Genomic DNA, 14,214 nt, shown 5'->3' on the forward strand with positions numbered 1-14,214 from the left:
TTCGAAAACAACTGCCTGCAGTAATGTCTGAAACTTGAAGTCAGAGAGCAGTCAACAAAACTGCTGGGTCTTTCACAAGTTCCGCACTTTCGCGGAGAATTGGCTCAATATTTATACATTATCGTTCTCAAGATTATGTGACAACAGTATGGTCAGGAGTTTGATCGGAAATACAAACGGAAGCAAAGACCAGGCCATGTTTGGTCATATCACGCATACCATTATTTAGTCCTCGGAGGGAACATTGTAAGGTCAGAATAGACTTGTTTCTTCCTGAACTTATCTTTGTTTTAAATTCCTACGGCCCTGGATTATGACGGGTTAGTTTTATTAGGAGTTGCCGTGGTCCGGTGTTTTGGAATGGCTCGACCTTCGCTGATCTTTTCAGACTTCAAGTTATGCAGAGTTAGCCTACGACTATACTAGTCTGAAAATGGTTAGGGCAACATTCTTTACCTGGGCCTGGGGAGCTGGAATGATTATTTTCAGTCTTTCTTGTATTGTATCAAACCTTTTTACCAGTCTTCCCATTGACCAGTTTTGCCATCATGCCATTACTTAATTCGTACCATATCACATTCCCTCCTTTTGTCATATCATGACAACTAGTTAAATAGGTATATCCATGAAAATGCATTTACACAAGCAACCAAGCAATCCTATCCCTAGTAGAATTAGGAGTAGTAGAATGAAGGCCTTATAGATCCAATCAAATCATCCGTGACCCAACCGTCCTAGCCAACCCGGCGGGTTATAGTCATGAAATTCACTGCCAATCTCTTGAATTTGAGCAGCCTGTCTCTTAATATGGTCGGCCAGGTTAGTGATATTTGCAGAGCCATCTGGAATATAAGTACAGCACTCCTGACCTATGATAGCGCACATTCCTCCCTGCGAGGCTAACGGATAAACCAAAGCCAGTCGATTTTGTAATGCCACGGTCCGGACAGCTACTAGCTCAGCTGAGACCTCGGCCAGTGCCTGTCCAGTTTCCCTGGTTTCTGCTGCCGTTACGTTCGCCAGCAGTTACAATGCTGTGGCCACGTGGATCAGTTCGTCGGATGCCTTGCCCGTTCCGTACAAGGGAAAGGCCATCATAAAGAACTGTTCCGTTTTAGAAATAGTCCTTTCTGCTCGCGAGGGGGAGTGCTTAAGGGTGGGTAGGTGACGCATTTGAGGTACAACATATCCCAAAAAGCAGAATCCTGTCCAATCAATGGGGAGCCATGGATATGCTTTAGTGCCGCATATGAAATCGGTTCCATTATAGGCCGTAAAATCATCAGCAGATGTCATCCAGGGGATTGGGGATGTCTGTCCCCATGAAATGTTAGAGGTTATATTCCACACCCTGGACCAATCACAGTTAAACATGCCCTTGTTGGATATGCCTGGTACCGGTCCTTGCCAGTCAACAGTAAGGTTGCACCTACTTTGCCCCATTAACTTTCCTTTCCCTGATTTATTAAAACACATGGAACCTTGAACATTATTTGAGTGGATGGTGAGGGAGTCAAGGCATGATTATAGGTCGGTTGATACGAAGCTGAAAATTTAGTCATGTCATAGCCAGCAGATCTCCATATTTCCATATCCCCCCTATCTCCCCTGATCCCTGTTTGATTTTGTCGTCAAATCCATTCAACCGTCTCTGCGATATGAAAGGGGAGGGATTGGAGAGGTATTCCTTCCCTCGAATGGACGGGGATGTGGGTACAAACCCAACACTTGCTTGCGTTCAATTTTTCGGCATAAAGATATGACATTATTAATTGGTATTGGAAGGCAGGTCTCGTTTAGGTCGTTTGTTTTACTACCGAGTGGCCATTAAGGCTAAATAGTCCAGAGAGTCCAAAAATTACAATGAAGATCTTCATCCTGTGTTCTCGTCTGGGTTGGAGACTATCTTCTTGCAATCGGATTGATGTATCCAACTTGAACGTCCTTCAAGTTTGATGGACGTCGGTGTAGTCAGCAGTACGAGGAAGGGTCCGCTCCAGCGTTGCCCTATTTTCTTTCTATCCCAGTTTTTCACCAACACGTGGTCTCCGGGTTTGACCACTGGATGTCGAGGGACGGCTGTCCCTGTCGTTACTGGGAGATGTGCCTGTTTCACCTGTGAGTGGAGAAACTTCAGAGAAAGTGTGAATTGCTTCAAATAGTTCTGCATTTGTTCCCCCATCACATGGAGGTCTACTCTAGGGGTTTTTCATGGGCATCCCAGGGAGTCCTCATTGGCCGACCATAGACTATCTCTGCAGCTGACAGTCCGGTCCGCGAATGGGGAGTCACTCGCATGTGAAACAGTGCCAAGGGTAATACTTTTAGCCAGTTTAACCCAGTTTCTTCAGTTAATTTAGATAGGGGACTTTTAAAGTCCCGTTGGCTCTTTCCACAATTCCTGCAGCCTGCGGGTGATACGCGCAGTGAAGTTGCTGTTTAATTGCGAGTGCTTCGCACAATTCAGTGTTGATCCGAGCTACAAAATGTGGTCCGTTGTCTGAGCTCACCATATTGGGTACCCCAAACGAGGAATGACTTCAGTTAACAACAACTTCACCGTCTGTGCCGTACAATTAGTGGTGGGGAAGGCTTCAATCCATTCACTAAACACATTGATTATTACTAAACAATATTTATAGCACTGTGCTTTTGGCAATTCGATAAAATCAAGTTGTATACAGGCAAAAGGGCCATCTGGCAAGGGTGTGATTCCTGGAGGGCATTTAATGCCTTTACCCTTGCTATGTTTCATGCAAATGTGGCATCGATCCAGCCGCGTTTGCGCTGCTGTATTCATATCTGGGTGCCACCAGGTTTTCAGGAGTAGCTGTACCATTCCCTCTTTGTCAAGATGGGTACAAGAATGCAAATAATCAATATGTCCCGGCAATAAAGAATTCGGAATACAAACTTGACTAGCTGGAGTAAGCCAGAGGTCTCGTGTCAAGGAGTGTGAACACCCCATTGACTTCCATAGTGTGCATTCGGAATCAGAGGCGTCCCTCTGTAAATTTTGAACTTCAGTTATCTCTGGCATGCCCTTCGTTCCTAATGCAGGTACCTAGTTTAGAGCCTGATTAGCCCCACTGGGAACAATCAGAGAGGCTGATGTAGCCGCAGCCTTAGCAGCTGAATCAGCACGGGCATTTCCTGATTGAACAGGAGTGTCCCCCTTTGAGTGCGCAGCACATTTAATAATTTCCAATTGATGGGGAAGCTGAATAACATCGAGGAGATTTTTAACCAAAAGAGCATTTTGAATGGGAGCTCCCGCAGAGGTGAGAAAGCCTCGCTGTTGCCAGAGGCGACCAAAATCGTGGGTCACGCCAAAGGCATACCTAGAATCAGTGTAAACATTAGTACTTTTATCTGTGGCCAAAATACATGCTCGAGTAAGGGCGAATAGCTCGGCTTTTTGTAGGAGACAGGGGTCTCGAAGGCTGCTTCTTCCTGCACGTCAGTGTCGATTACCACGGCATATCCCGACTGTGGGATGCCAGTGAGAGAAATGGAGAAACTACCATCAACATTAAAAATTAGATCTGGATTATCAATAGGCCGGTCTGTTAAATCCGGGCGAGGCGCGGTAAGGAAGTGATTCCGAAGCAAACAATCGTGCGGCGGGTCCGCAAGGTTATCGGGGGGCTGCTCGAGGAACACAGCAGGATTTAAGGTAGAACAGTAATGAAAAGAGAGGTAGGAGTTTTGCAACAGTGAAACCTCATAGCGGCTCAAGCGGGCTTGAGTCAGATGCTGGGTTTGCTGAGACGGCAGGAGAGCCACAATAGAGTGCGAGGTGTGCACTTGTACTGGCTGGTGAAGGGTCAGATTAGAAGCCGCCTGTGCTAACAAATGGACAGCCGTAAGAATTTGGGTGCAGGGAGGTAGACCGCAAGCTACAGGATCCAATTTTCATAGAATAGTCGGGGACCGGGCGACGCCGGTCACCGTGTTCTTGTGTTAGAACACCAGTGGCACATTCATCAAGAACATTAACGTACAACTGAAAGGGTCTGTCATACATCGGTCGTCCTCTCTCGTATTCAAGCTGCTTTAATTCTTTCTCATGTTCCATTTGTTTAAGTTGTAACTGAATTTTTGCCATTTCCAATGAGTCAAACTCTATCTCAGGCAACTTTAAATGCTGAACCACCGCCATAATTACCTCATCTTTTCGCATTTTGTCAGGTAATGTTAACTGCAATGTTTTTGCCAAATATAACAGTCTGCTTTTAGTCTCTGTCCGTAAGGTATTGCGTGTGACCGTCTCCACGTCCAAAAACTTCTGAGCCTCTGAAAGAGCCATTGCCCACAACACACTCCCTACTTAAACTAAAATACCACACCTGAAAAGCAACCACAATATGCTCACCCCTCACTGTCTTTAAGTTTACTAAGCCAATCCAATGGATAGACTTTTATCCCGGACGAGCCCCCAATCTGTTATGGGCCAGGGTTTAGAAAACGCCAAAGTCTATCATGGAGTTCACCTGACCCAGAACATTTAATAGATTGTGGTATGGGGAGCACACGGACCACTCTACAGGTGTGGTACAGCAGAAATGGAACAGTAATTTTAAAAGCAAAACAATGTTTATTCTATGAACTCAAGTTAACCTTTTTGAAACATACAGTGAACATCTTCGCAACCATCAATTCAAATACAACCCCCAAAGAATACAACACTAAGTAATCCTCAATAACTTCCCAAACAACATCCAGAAGACAGAAGAAACACCTTTTAACAGAAGCACATTAGGTTTACATTCACTGACTGAGAACATTTATCATTCTGAATTCACCAAATGATCAAGAGATAGTCTTTTGATGGCAGAGAGAACAGCAGTACACCTGCTTGGTCTGACTTCAGCACCAACACTGAAAGCGAAACTAAAACACACCCTGCAGCAAACAGCCTAAAACAAAAGTAAAAAGCTGACAGAGAGCCCAGCTCCACCCACACTCCCAGTAATATGAGCAGCCAAACATTTCTTAAAGCAACATTCTCATGACAGTAGACAGACTAGCAGTTTCTTACGATGCAGTTCAGTTAAGGACCTGTCTGTAGACAGACTAGCAGTTTCTTACGATGCAGTTCAGTTAAGGATCTGTCTGTAGACAGACTAGCAGTTTATTTCAATGCAGTTCAGTTAAGGATCTGTCTGTAGACAGAGGAGCAGTCGCTTTCAATGCAGTTCAGCTAAATCATAGGATCATAGAACTAAAGAAAAGTTACAGCACAGAACGAGACCATTCAGCCTATGCAGATCCAGGTACTTTGTACAAGAGTTTAGGTCACTGCCTCCACCACCAACAAGGGCAGCGAATTCCAGACACCCGCTACCCTCGGCGTGAAAGGTTCTTCCTCATGTCCACTCTATACCTTCTGCCTCTTATCTTTAATCTATGTCCCCTGCTTCTTGAATTCTCCACCAGGAGACATCCACCCTCTCTTTCCTCATAATACCTCTCATTCAAGTCACCCATGAGCCTGAAAACAGACTTGCAGTCTGTTTCAGTGCAGGGCAGTTAAAGAGCTGTGTGTAGACAGACCAGCAGACTCTTTCAATGCAGTTCAGGTAAAGATCTGTCTATAGAGAGACTAGCAGTCTCGTTCAATTCAGTTCCGTTAAAGATATGTCTGGACAGAATAGCACTTTCTTCCAAAACGGTTCAGCTAAAGATCAGTCTGTCGACAGACCAGAGTCTCCATCTCTACAGTTCAGTTTTGGGATGGTATTGTTGCTGATTTTTTCCTTGGTTCAATTGCTCTGTTTTATTACCTTTGCTCTCGAGTCGCCAGGTATCTTTATGATACCGCCACGAGGTTCAAGTCCGAGTAATGATCAATAACCCAATACACCGATTAGTAAGATTTAAATCAAAGCACATTTATTATACACAGTAATCGCTACTCGTGTACAAATTCTACGTCTAAGCTACTTCTACAACTAACAGGCTTATACTTAACTTCGGACTGGCCCACCAGATCAGGGGAACAAATGGCCTTTCGTTCGGGTTCTGAGTCTGCGGGATTCGAAGTTGGTACGGATTGGTAGCTAGGAGCGCCTATCTCGTAGCGAGCGTTGAATTAAGACTTACGATTTCGATGATCACTGGAGTCACTGCACCGGTCACGGTCAATGTTGATTCGTGTTGCTGGGTGACCCGGGCAGGAAGAAGAGAAGAGCTGCTTAAGAGAGCGATTTGAACTTGGGGCTTAACTCTTATAGTCCCCAGGGGCTTCCCGCCTTTTGGGGCGGACCCTATACCTGGTCCCAAGTGATTGGACTTTGTCCCAATCGTTTGGTTCGATTTCTCCAATACTGGAGCGGTTCCCTGATCGATGGGCGGTCTTGAGGTGCTCGTTCACCTCCTTTGTGTTGGCTCCCGCTGGCGCCGAGGAGTCTGGCTTTGCTTTGTGTGTCCAAAATGTTACTTATTGTTCCCGGGGATTGCTCATCAGTATGTAGATGGCTGTTACTTTGTTATGCTGATGGTCGCTGGTATCGATGTTGTCTGGCCTTTGCAGAGGTAAATACACAGCAAACCTGCAGCCGCTGATTTCTGTCTATGTTGGCTGACTTTCCCATCAGCCTTTGCCGTTCGCCATTTTAAATCGGGAGTTGGCCAATTTAGGTGGCTACAGTATGAATATCAGAAATGTTGACGATCAAATTTGACTACCTTCTGACAGTATCGCTGTTCCTATGAGGGCTCCATCAGAAGCTTCCCCGGATCCCAGGTCTCTGCGAGCATCTGCTCAGGACTCAGGTAACAAAACTTACAATTCCTTTGCATATCGTGGCTCTGCTATGTGCAAATAATTAATAGAAATAATTAAACTGCAGACCGTTAAGTCAGCAGGGTAAGGATTACTCACTGTGTATCCGTACTGGGATGTGTTTATTCAGCAGGGTAAGGATTACTCACTGTGTAACTGTACTGGGATGTGTTTATTCAGCAGGGTAAGGATTATTCACTGTGTAACTGTACTGGGATGTGTTTATTCAGCAGGGTAAGGATTACTCACTGTGTAACACTACTGGGATGTGTTTATTCAGCAGGGTAAGGATTACTCACTGTGTAACTGTACTGGGGTGTGTTTATTCAGCAGGGTAAGGATTACTCACTGTGTAACTGTACTGGGATGTGTTGATTCAGCAGGGTAAGGATTACTCACTGTGTAACTGTACTGGGGTGTGTTTATTCAGCAGGGTAAGGATTACTCACTGTGTAACACTACTGGCATGTGTTTATTCAGCAGGGTAAGGATTACTCACTGTGTAACTGTACTGGGGTGTGTTTATTCAGCAGGGTAAGGATTACTCACTGTGTAACTGTACTGGGGTGTGTTTATTCAGCAGGGTAAGGATTACTCACTGTGTAACTGTACAGGGATGTGTTTATTCAGCAGGGTAAGGATTACTCACTGTGTAATTGTACTGGGGTGTGTTTATTCAGCAGGGTAAGGATTACTCACTGTGTAACCGTACTGGGATGTGTTTATTCAGCAGGGTAAGGATTACTCACTGTGTAACTGTACTGGGATGTGTTTATTCAGCAGGGTAAGGATTACTCACTGTGTAACTGTACTGGGATGTGTTTATTCAGCAGGGTAAGGATTACTCACTGTGTAACTGTACTGGGATGTGTTTATTCAGCAGGGTAAGGATTACTCACTGTGTAACTGTACTGGGATGTGTTTATTCAGCAGGGTAAGGATTACTCACTGTGTAACTGTACAGGGATGTGTTTATTCAGCAGGGTAAGGATTACTCACTGTGTAATTGTACTGGGGTGTGTTTATTCAGCAGGGTAAGGATTACTCACTGTGTAACCGTACTGGGATGTGTTTATTCAGTAGGGTAAGGATTACTCACTGTGTAACTGTACTGGGATGTGTTTATTCAGCAGGGTAAGGATTACTCACTGTGTAACTGTACAGGGATGTGTTTATTCAGCTTGGGCAATGATTACTCACTGTGTAACTGTACTGGGATGTGTTTATTCAGCTTGGGCAATGATTACTCACTGTGTAACTGTACAGGGATGTGTTTATTCAGCAGGGTAAGGATTACTCACTGTGTAACTGTACTGGGATGTGTTTATTCAGCAGGGTAAGGATTACTCACTGTGTAACCGTACTGTGATGTGTTTATTCAGCAGGGTAAGGATTACTCACTGTGTAACTGTACTGGGATGTGTTTATTCAGCAGGGTAAGGATTACTCACTGTGTAACTGTACAGGGATGTGTTTATTCAGCTTGGGCAATGATTACTCACTGTGTAAATATAGCGGATGTGTTTAACGAGCAAAGTAAGGATTTTTAAAAATTAATTTACAGGATGTGGCCATTGCTAGTTATGCCAGCATTTACTGCCCATTGCTAGTTGCCCTTCTGAAGGTGGTGGTAAGTTGCCTTCTTGAACCGCTATAGTCCTTGAGGTGCAGGTACATCCACTGTGCAGTTAGGATTTTGCCCCGGTGACAGTGAAGGGGCAGCCATATATTTCCAAGTCAGGGTGATGAGTGTCTTGGAGGGGAACCTCCAGGTGGTGGGGTTCCCAGGTACCTGCTGCTCTTGTGCTTCTAGATGGTAGAGATCGTGGGTTTTGAAGGTGTTGTCCAAGCCAGTTGGTGAGTTACTGCAGTGCATCATGTAGATGGTACGCACGGCTCCCACTGAACGTCGGTGGTGGAGGGTTTGAATGTTTGTGGAAGGGGGAGCAATCAATCGGGGGTCCGGAGCTGAGTTACTCAATGTGGGATTCCTAGCCTCTTAACTGCCGTCATAGCCATAGTGTTAATATGGCTCGTCCACTTCAGTTTCTGATCAATGGTGAACCCAAGGATGTGAATTGTGCAGGATTCAGTGATGGGTAATGTGTTGCTCTATTTATTTATCTCGGTCAACCACAAGCCTTCCCTTATATCGATCAAATGACCACACAACCAGTTAGTTTGTTCAAAAGATGGTTTATTTACAGACACAAGAGTTATCTCAACATGCAAACAAAATATGTACTACGAGTAAAACTACACCTGTCAGCTACAATAACCTAGACTCAGCTTCAGGGTGACCGGCACTGTGCAAATGGATAAGACCTTTATCTGGATTTCACTTGGCTGGTTCGAAGAAAGAGGTTCTGTCTCTGCTGGGCTCATCCGTCAGGTAGCGATCGTTGGTCTTGAACTTAGCTGGCTGTTCCTGCTGCAATTGGGTGGCACAGGCCAGATCCAAAAGAGGCAGAACACATGGCTGTGTCCTCTTTTATCCCTCTGGGGTTTCGCGCTCTTTGGGGCGGTCCTTAACCTTGGACCCTATAGTTCGACAGGGCTCTGATCACTGCCTTCGATTACGGCCAATAAAGGGGCGGGTGCCTTGGTGGCTGGGCAGGTCCTTGGCGGTCATTGACCTTGGCATTTGGGCTCTCTGAGTAAGAGGAGTGGCGCCGATCAGTCTGTGGCTGTACCGGTCGCTTGATTGGAGTTCTAGTGTCCTGGGAAAATGGGCCATAGAAATGCAAACGAGCGGGGGGGGGGGGGGGGGTGGTTTCGGTCAGTTCTGGTTACCTGCTTTTTAGATACACATAGGCTCTGTATCTGTCTGAGTCCTGGGTTGGCCATAATTCCCATGGCCCTTTGCACATGGCCATCTTAGATGGCTACAAATGCCATTAAATGTCAAGGGGCGGTGGTTAGATCCTCTCTTGTAGGGGATGGTCATTGCCTGGCACTTGTGTGGCGTGAATGTAACTTGTCACTTGTCAGCCCCAAGCCTGATTATTGTCCAGGTCTTGCTGCATTTGGACAGGGACTGCTTCATTATCTGAGGAGTCCCAATGATGCTGAACATTGCGCAGTCATCCGCAAGCATCCCAACTTCTGTTGTTATGATGGAAGGGAGGTCAATGATGAAGCAGCAGAGGATTGTTGGGCCGAGGACGCTCCCCGGGCACTAAGACCAGGACAATATCAAGTCATTAATTCATTGTACTGGGGTGTGTTTATTCAGCAGGGTCAGGATTACTCACTGTGTAACTGTACTGGGATGTGTTTATTCAGCAGTGTAAGGATTATTCACTGTGTAACTGTACTGGGGTGTGTTTATTCAGCAGGGTAAGGATTACTCACTGTGTAACTGTACTGGGATGTGTTTATTCAGCAGGGTAAGGATTACTCACTGTGTAACTGTACAGGGATCGGTTTATTCGGCAGGGTCAGGAATACTCACTGTGTAACTCTACGGGGATGTGTTTATTCAGCAGGGTAAGGATTACTCACTGTGTAACTGTACTGGGATGTGTTTATTCAGCAGGGTCAGGAATATTCACTGTGTAACTGTACTGGGATGTGTTTATTCAGCCGGGTAAGGATTACTCACTGTGTAACTGCACTGGGATGTGTTTATTCAGCAGGGTCAGGATTACACACTGTGTAACTGTACTGGGATGTGTTTATTCAGCAGGGTAAGGATTACTCACTGTGTAACTGTACTGGGGTGTGTTTATTCAGCAGGGTAAGGATTACTCACTGTGTAACTGTACTGGGATGTGTTTATTCAGCAGGGTAAGGATTACTCACTGTGTAACTGTACTGGGATGTGTTTATTCAGCAGGATAAGGATTAATCACTGTGTAACTGTACTGGGATGTGTTTATTCTGCAGGGTAAGGATTGGTCAATGTGTAACTGCACTGGGATGTGTTTATTCAGCAGGGTAAGGATTACTCACTGTGTAACTGTACTGGGATGTGTTTATTCAGCAGGGTAAGGATTACTCACTGTGTAACTGTGCAGGGATCGGTTTATTCAGCAGGGTAAGGATTACTCACTGTGTAACTGTACTGGGATGTGTTTATTCAGCAGGGTAAGGATTACTCACTGTCTAACTGTACTGGGATGTGTTTATTCAGCAGGGTAAGGATTACTTACTGTGTAACTGTACTGGGATGTGTTTACGCAGCAGGGTAAGGATTACTCACAGTAACTGTACTGTGATGTGTTTATTCAGCAGGGTCAGGGTTACTCACTGTGTAACTGTACAGGGATCGGTTTATTCAGCAGGATAAGGATTACTCACTGTGTAACTGTACCGGGATGTGTTTATTCAGCCGGGTAAGGATTCCTCACTGTGTAACTGTACTGGGATGTGTTTATTCAGCAGGGTAAGGATTACTCACTGTGTAACTGTACTGGGATGTGTTTATTCAGCAGGGTCAGGAATATTCACTGTGTAACTGTACTGGGATGTGTTTATTTAGCAGGGTGAGGATTACTCACTGTGTAACTGTACTGGGATGTGTTTATTCAGCAGGGTAAGGATTACTCACTGTGTAACTGTACTGGGATGTGTTTATTCAGCAGGGTAAGGATTACTCACTGTGTAACTGTACTGGGATGTGTTAATTCAGCAGGGTAAGGATTACTCACTGTGTAACTGTACTGGGATGTGTTTATTCAGCAGGGTAAGGATTACTCAGTGTGTAACTGTACTGGGATGTGTTTATTCAGCAGGGTAAGGATTACTCACTGTGTGACTGTACAGCGATGTGTTTATTCAGCAGGGTAAGGATTACTCACTGTGTGACTGTACTGGGATGTGTTTATTCAGCAGGGGAAGGATTACTCACTGTTGAACTGTACTTGGATGTGTTCATTCAGCAGGATAAGGAATGCTCACTGTGTAACTGTACTGGGATGTGTTTATTCAGCAGGTTAATGATTACTCACTGTGTAACTGTGCTGGGATGTGTTTATTCAGCAGGGTAAGGATTGGTCAATGTGTAACTGTACTGGGATGTGTTTATTCAGCAGGTTAAGGATTACTCACTGTGTAACTGTACTGGGATGTGTTTATTCAGCCGGGTAAGGATTACTCACTGTGTAACTGTGCTGGGATGTGTTTATTCAGTAGGGTAAGGATTGGTCAATGTGTAACTGTGCTGGGATGTGTTTATTCAGTAGGGTAAGGATTCCTCACTGTGTAACAGCACTGGGATGTGTTTATTCAGCAGGTTAAGGATTACTCACTGTGTAACTGTACTGGGATGTGTTTATTCAGCCGGGTAAGGATTACTCACTGTGTCACTGTCCTGGGATGTGTTTATTCAGCAGGGTAAGGATTACTCACTGTGTAACTGTACTGGGATGTGTTTATTCAGCCGGGTAAGGATTACTCACTGTGTCACTGTCCTGGGATGTGTTTATTCAGCAGGGTAAGGATTACTCACTGTGTAAGTGTACTGGGATGTGTTCATTAAGCAGCGTAAGGATTACTCACTGTGTAACTGTACTGGGATATGTTTATTCAGCCGGGTACAAAGAACAAGAACAAAGAACAAAGATAATTACAGCACAGGAACAGGCCCTTCGGCCCTCCAGCCTGCGCCCATCCAGATCCTTTATCTAAACAAGTCTTCTATTTTCCAAGGATCTACTTCCCCCTGTTCATATATCTGTCTAGATGCATCTTAAATGATGCTATCGTGCCGGCCTCTACCACCTCCGCTGGCAAAGCATTCCAGGCACCCACCATCCTCTGCGTAAAAAAGGTTCCACGCACATCTCCCTTAAACGTTCCCCCTCTCAACTTGAAATCCTGACCCCTTTGTAATTGACACCCCCACTCTTGGACAAAGCTTGTTGCTATCCACCCTGTCCATACCGCTGATAATTTTGTAGACCTCAATCAGGTCCCCCCTCAACCTCCGTCTTTCCAGCGAAAACAATCCTAATCTACTCAACCTTTCTTCATAGCTAGCACCCTCCGTACCAGGCAACATCCTGGTGAACCTCCTCTGCACCCTCTCTAAAGCATCCACATCCTTCTGGTAACGTGGCGACCAGAACTGCACGCAGTATTCCAAATGTGGCCTAACCAAAGTCCTATACAACTGTAACATGACCTGCCGACTCTTGTACTCAATACCACGTCCGATGAAGGCAAGCATGCTGTCTGCCTTCTTGACCACTCTATCGACCTGCGTTGCCACCTTCAGGGTACAATGGACCTGAACTCCCAGATCTCTCTGTACATCTATTTTCCCCAGGACTCTTCCATTGACCGTATAGTCCGCTCTTGAATTAGATCTTCCAAAATGCATTACCTCGCATTTGCCTGGATTGAACTCCATCTGCCATTTTTCTGCCCAACTCTCCAATCTATCTATATTTTGCTGTATTCTCTGACAGTCCCCCTCGCTATCTGCAACTCCACCAATCTTAGTATCATCTGCAAACTTGCTAATCAGACCACCTATACCTTCGTCCAGATCATTTATGTATATCACAAACAACAGTGGTCCGAGCACGGATCCCTGTGGAACACCACTAGTCACCTTGCTCCATTTCGAGACACTCCCTTCCACCACTACTCTCTGTCTCCTGTTGCCCAGCCAGTTCTTTATCCATCCAGCTAGTACACCCTGAACCCCATGAGACTTCACTTTTTCCATCAACCTGCCACGGGAAACTTTATCAAACGCCTTACTGAAGTCCATGTATATGACATCTAAAGCCCTTCCCTCATCAATTAACTTTGTCACTTCCTCAAAGAATTCTATTAGGTTTGTAAGACATGATCTTCCCTGCACAAAATCATGCTGCCTATCACTGATAAGTCTATTTTATTCCAAATGTGAATAGATCCTTTCCCTTAGTATCTTCTCCAACAGTTTGCCTACCACTGACGCCAAGCTCACAGGTCTATACTTCCCTGGATTATCCCTGCTACCCTTCTTAAACAAAGGGACAACATTAGCAATTCTCCAGTCCTCTGGGACCTCACCCTTGGTCAAGGATGCTGCAAAAATTTCTGTTAAGGCCCCAGCTATTTTGTCCCTCGCTTCCCTCAGCAACCTGGGATAGATCCCATCCGGACCTGGGGACTTGTCGACCTTAATGCCTTTTAGAACACCCAAAACTTCCCCCTTCCTTATGCCGACTTGACCTAGAGTATTTAAACATCCATCCCTAGCCTCAACATCCGTCATGTCCCTCTGCTTGGTGAATACCGATGCAATGCAAAATACTCATTAAGAATCTCACTCATTTCCTCTGACTCCACGTATAGATTCCCTCTTTTGTCTTTGAGTGGGCCAATCCTTTCTCTAGTTACCCTCTTGCTCCTTATATACAAATAAATGGCTTTTGGATTTTCCTTAACCCTGTTAGCCAAAGATATTTCATGACCCCTTTTAGCCCTCT

At 45.2% G+C, this 14,214-nt stretch overlaps 1 protein-coding gene across 1 annotated transcript in view; it reads left to right on the top strand.

Annotated features, from left to right (window-relative positions):
- The first annotated feature begins 5,640 nt into the window (after positions 1-5,640).
- The window catches only part of LOC140409452 (disintegrin and metalloproteinase domain-containing protein 12-like), a 422,351-nt gene continuing 413,777 nt past the window's right edge, over positions 5,641-14,214 (top strand). The window contains exons 1-2 of the mRNA XM_072497884.1: positions 5,641-5,739; positions 6,701-6,777. Of these exons, the coding sequence (XP_072353985.1) occupies positions 5,641-5,739; positions 6,701-6,777 (176 nt within the window). The remainder of the gene's footprint in view (positions 5,740-6,700; positions 6,778-14,214) is intronic.

The sequence above is a fragment of the Scyliorhinus torazame genome, chromosome 3 (genome assembly GCF_047496885.1).
Source record: "Scyliorhinus torazame isolate Kashiwa2021f chromosome 3, sScyTor2.1, whole genome shotgun sequence".
NCBI lineage: Eukaryota > Metazoa > Chordata > Chondrichthyes > Carcharhiniformes > Scyliorhinidae > Scyliorhinus > Scyliorhinus torazame.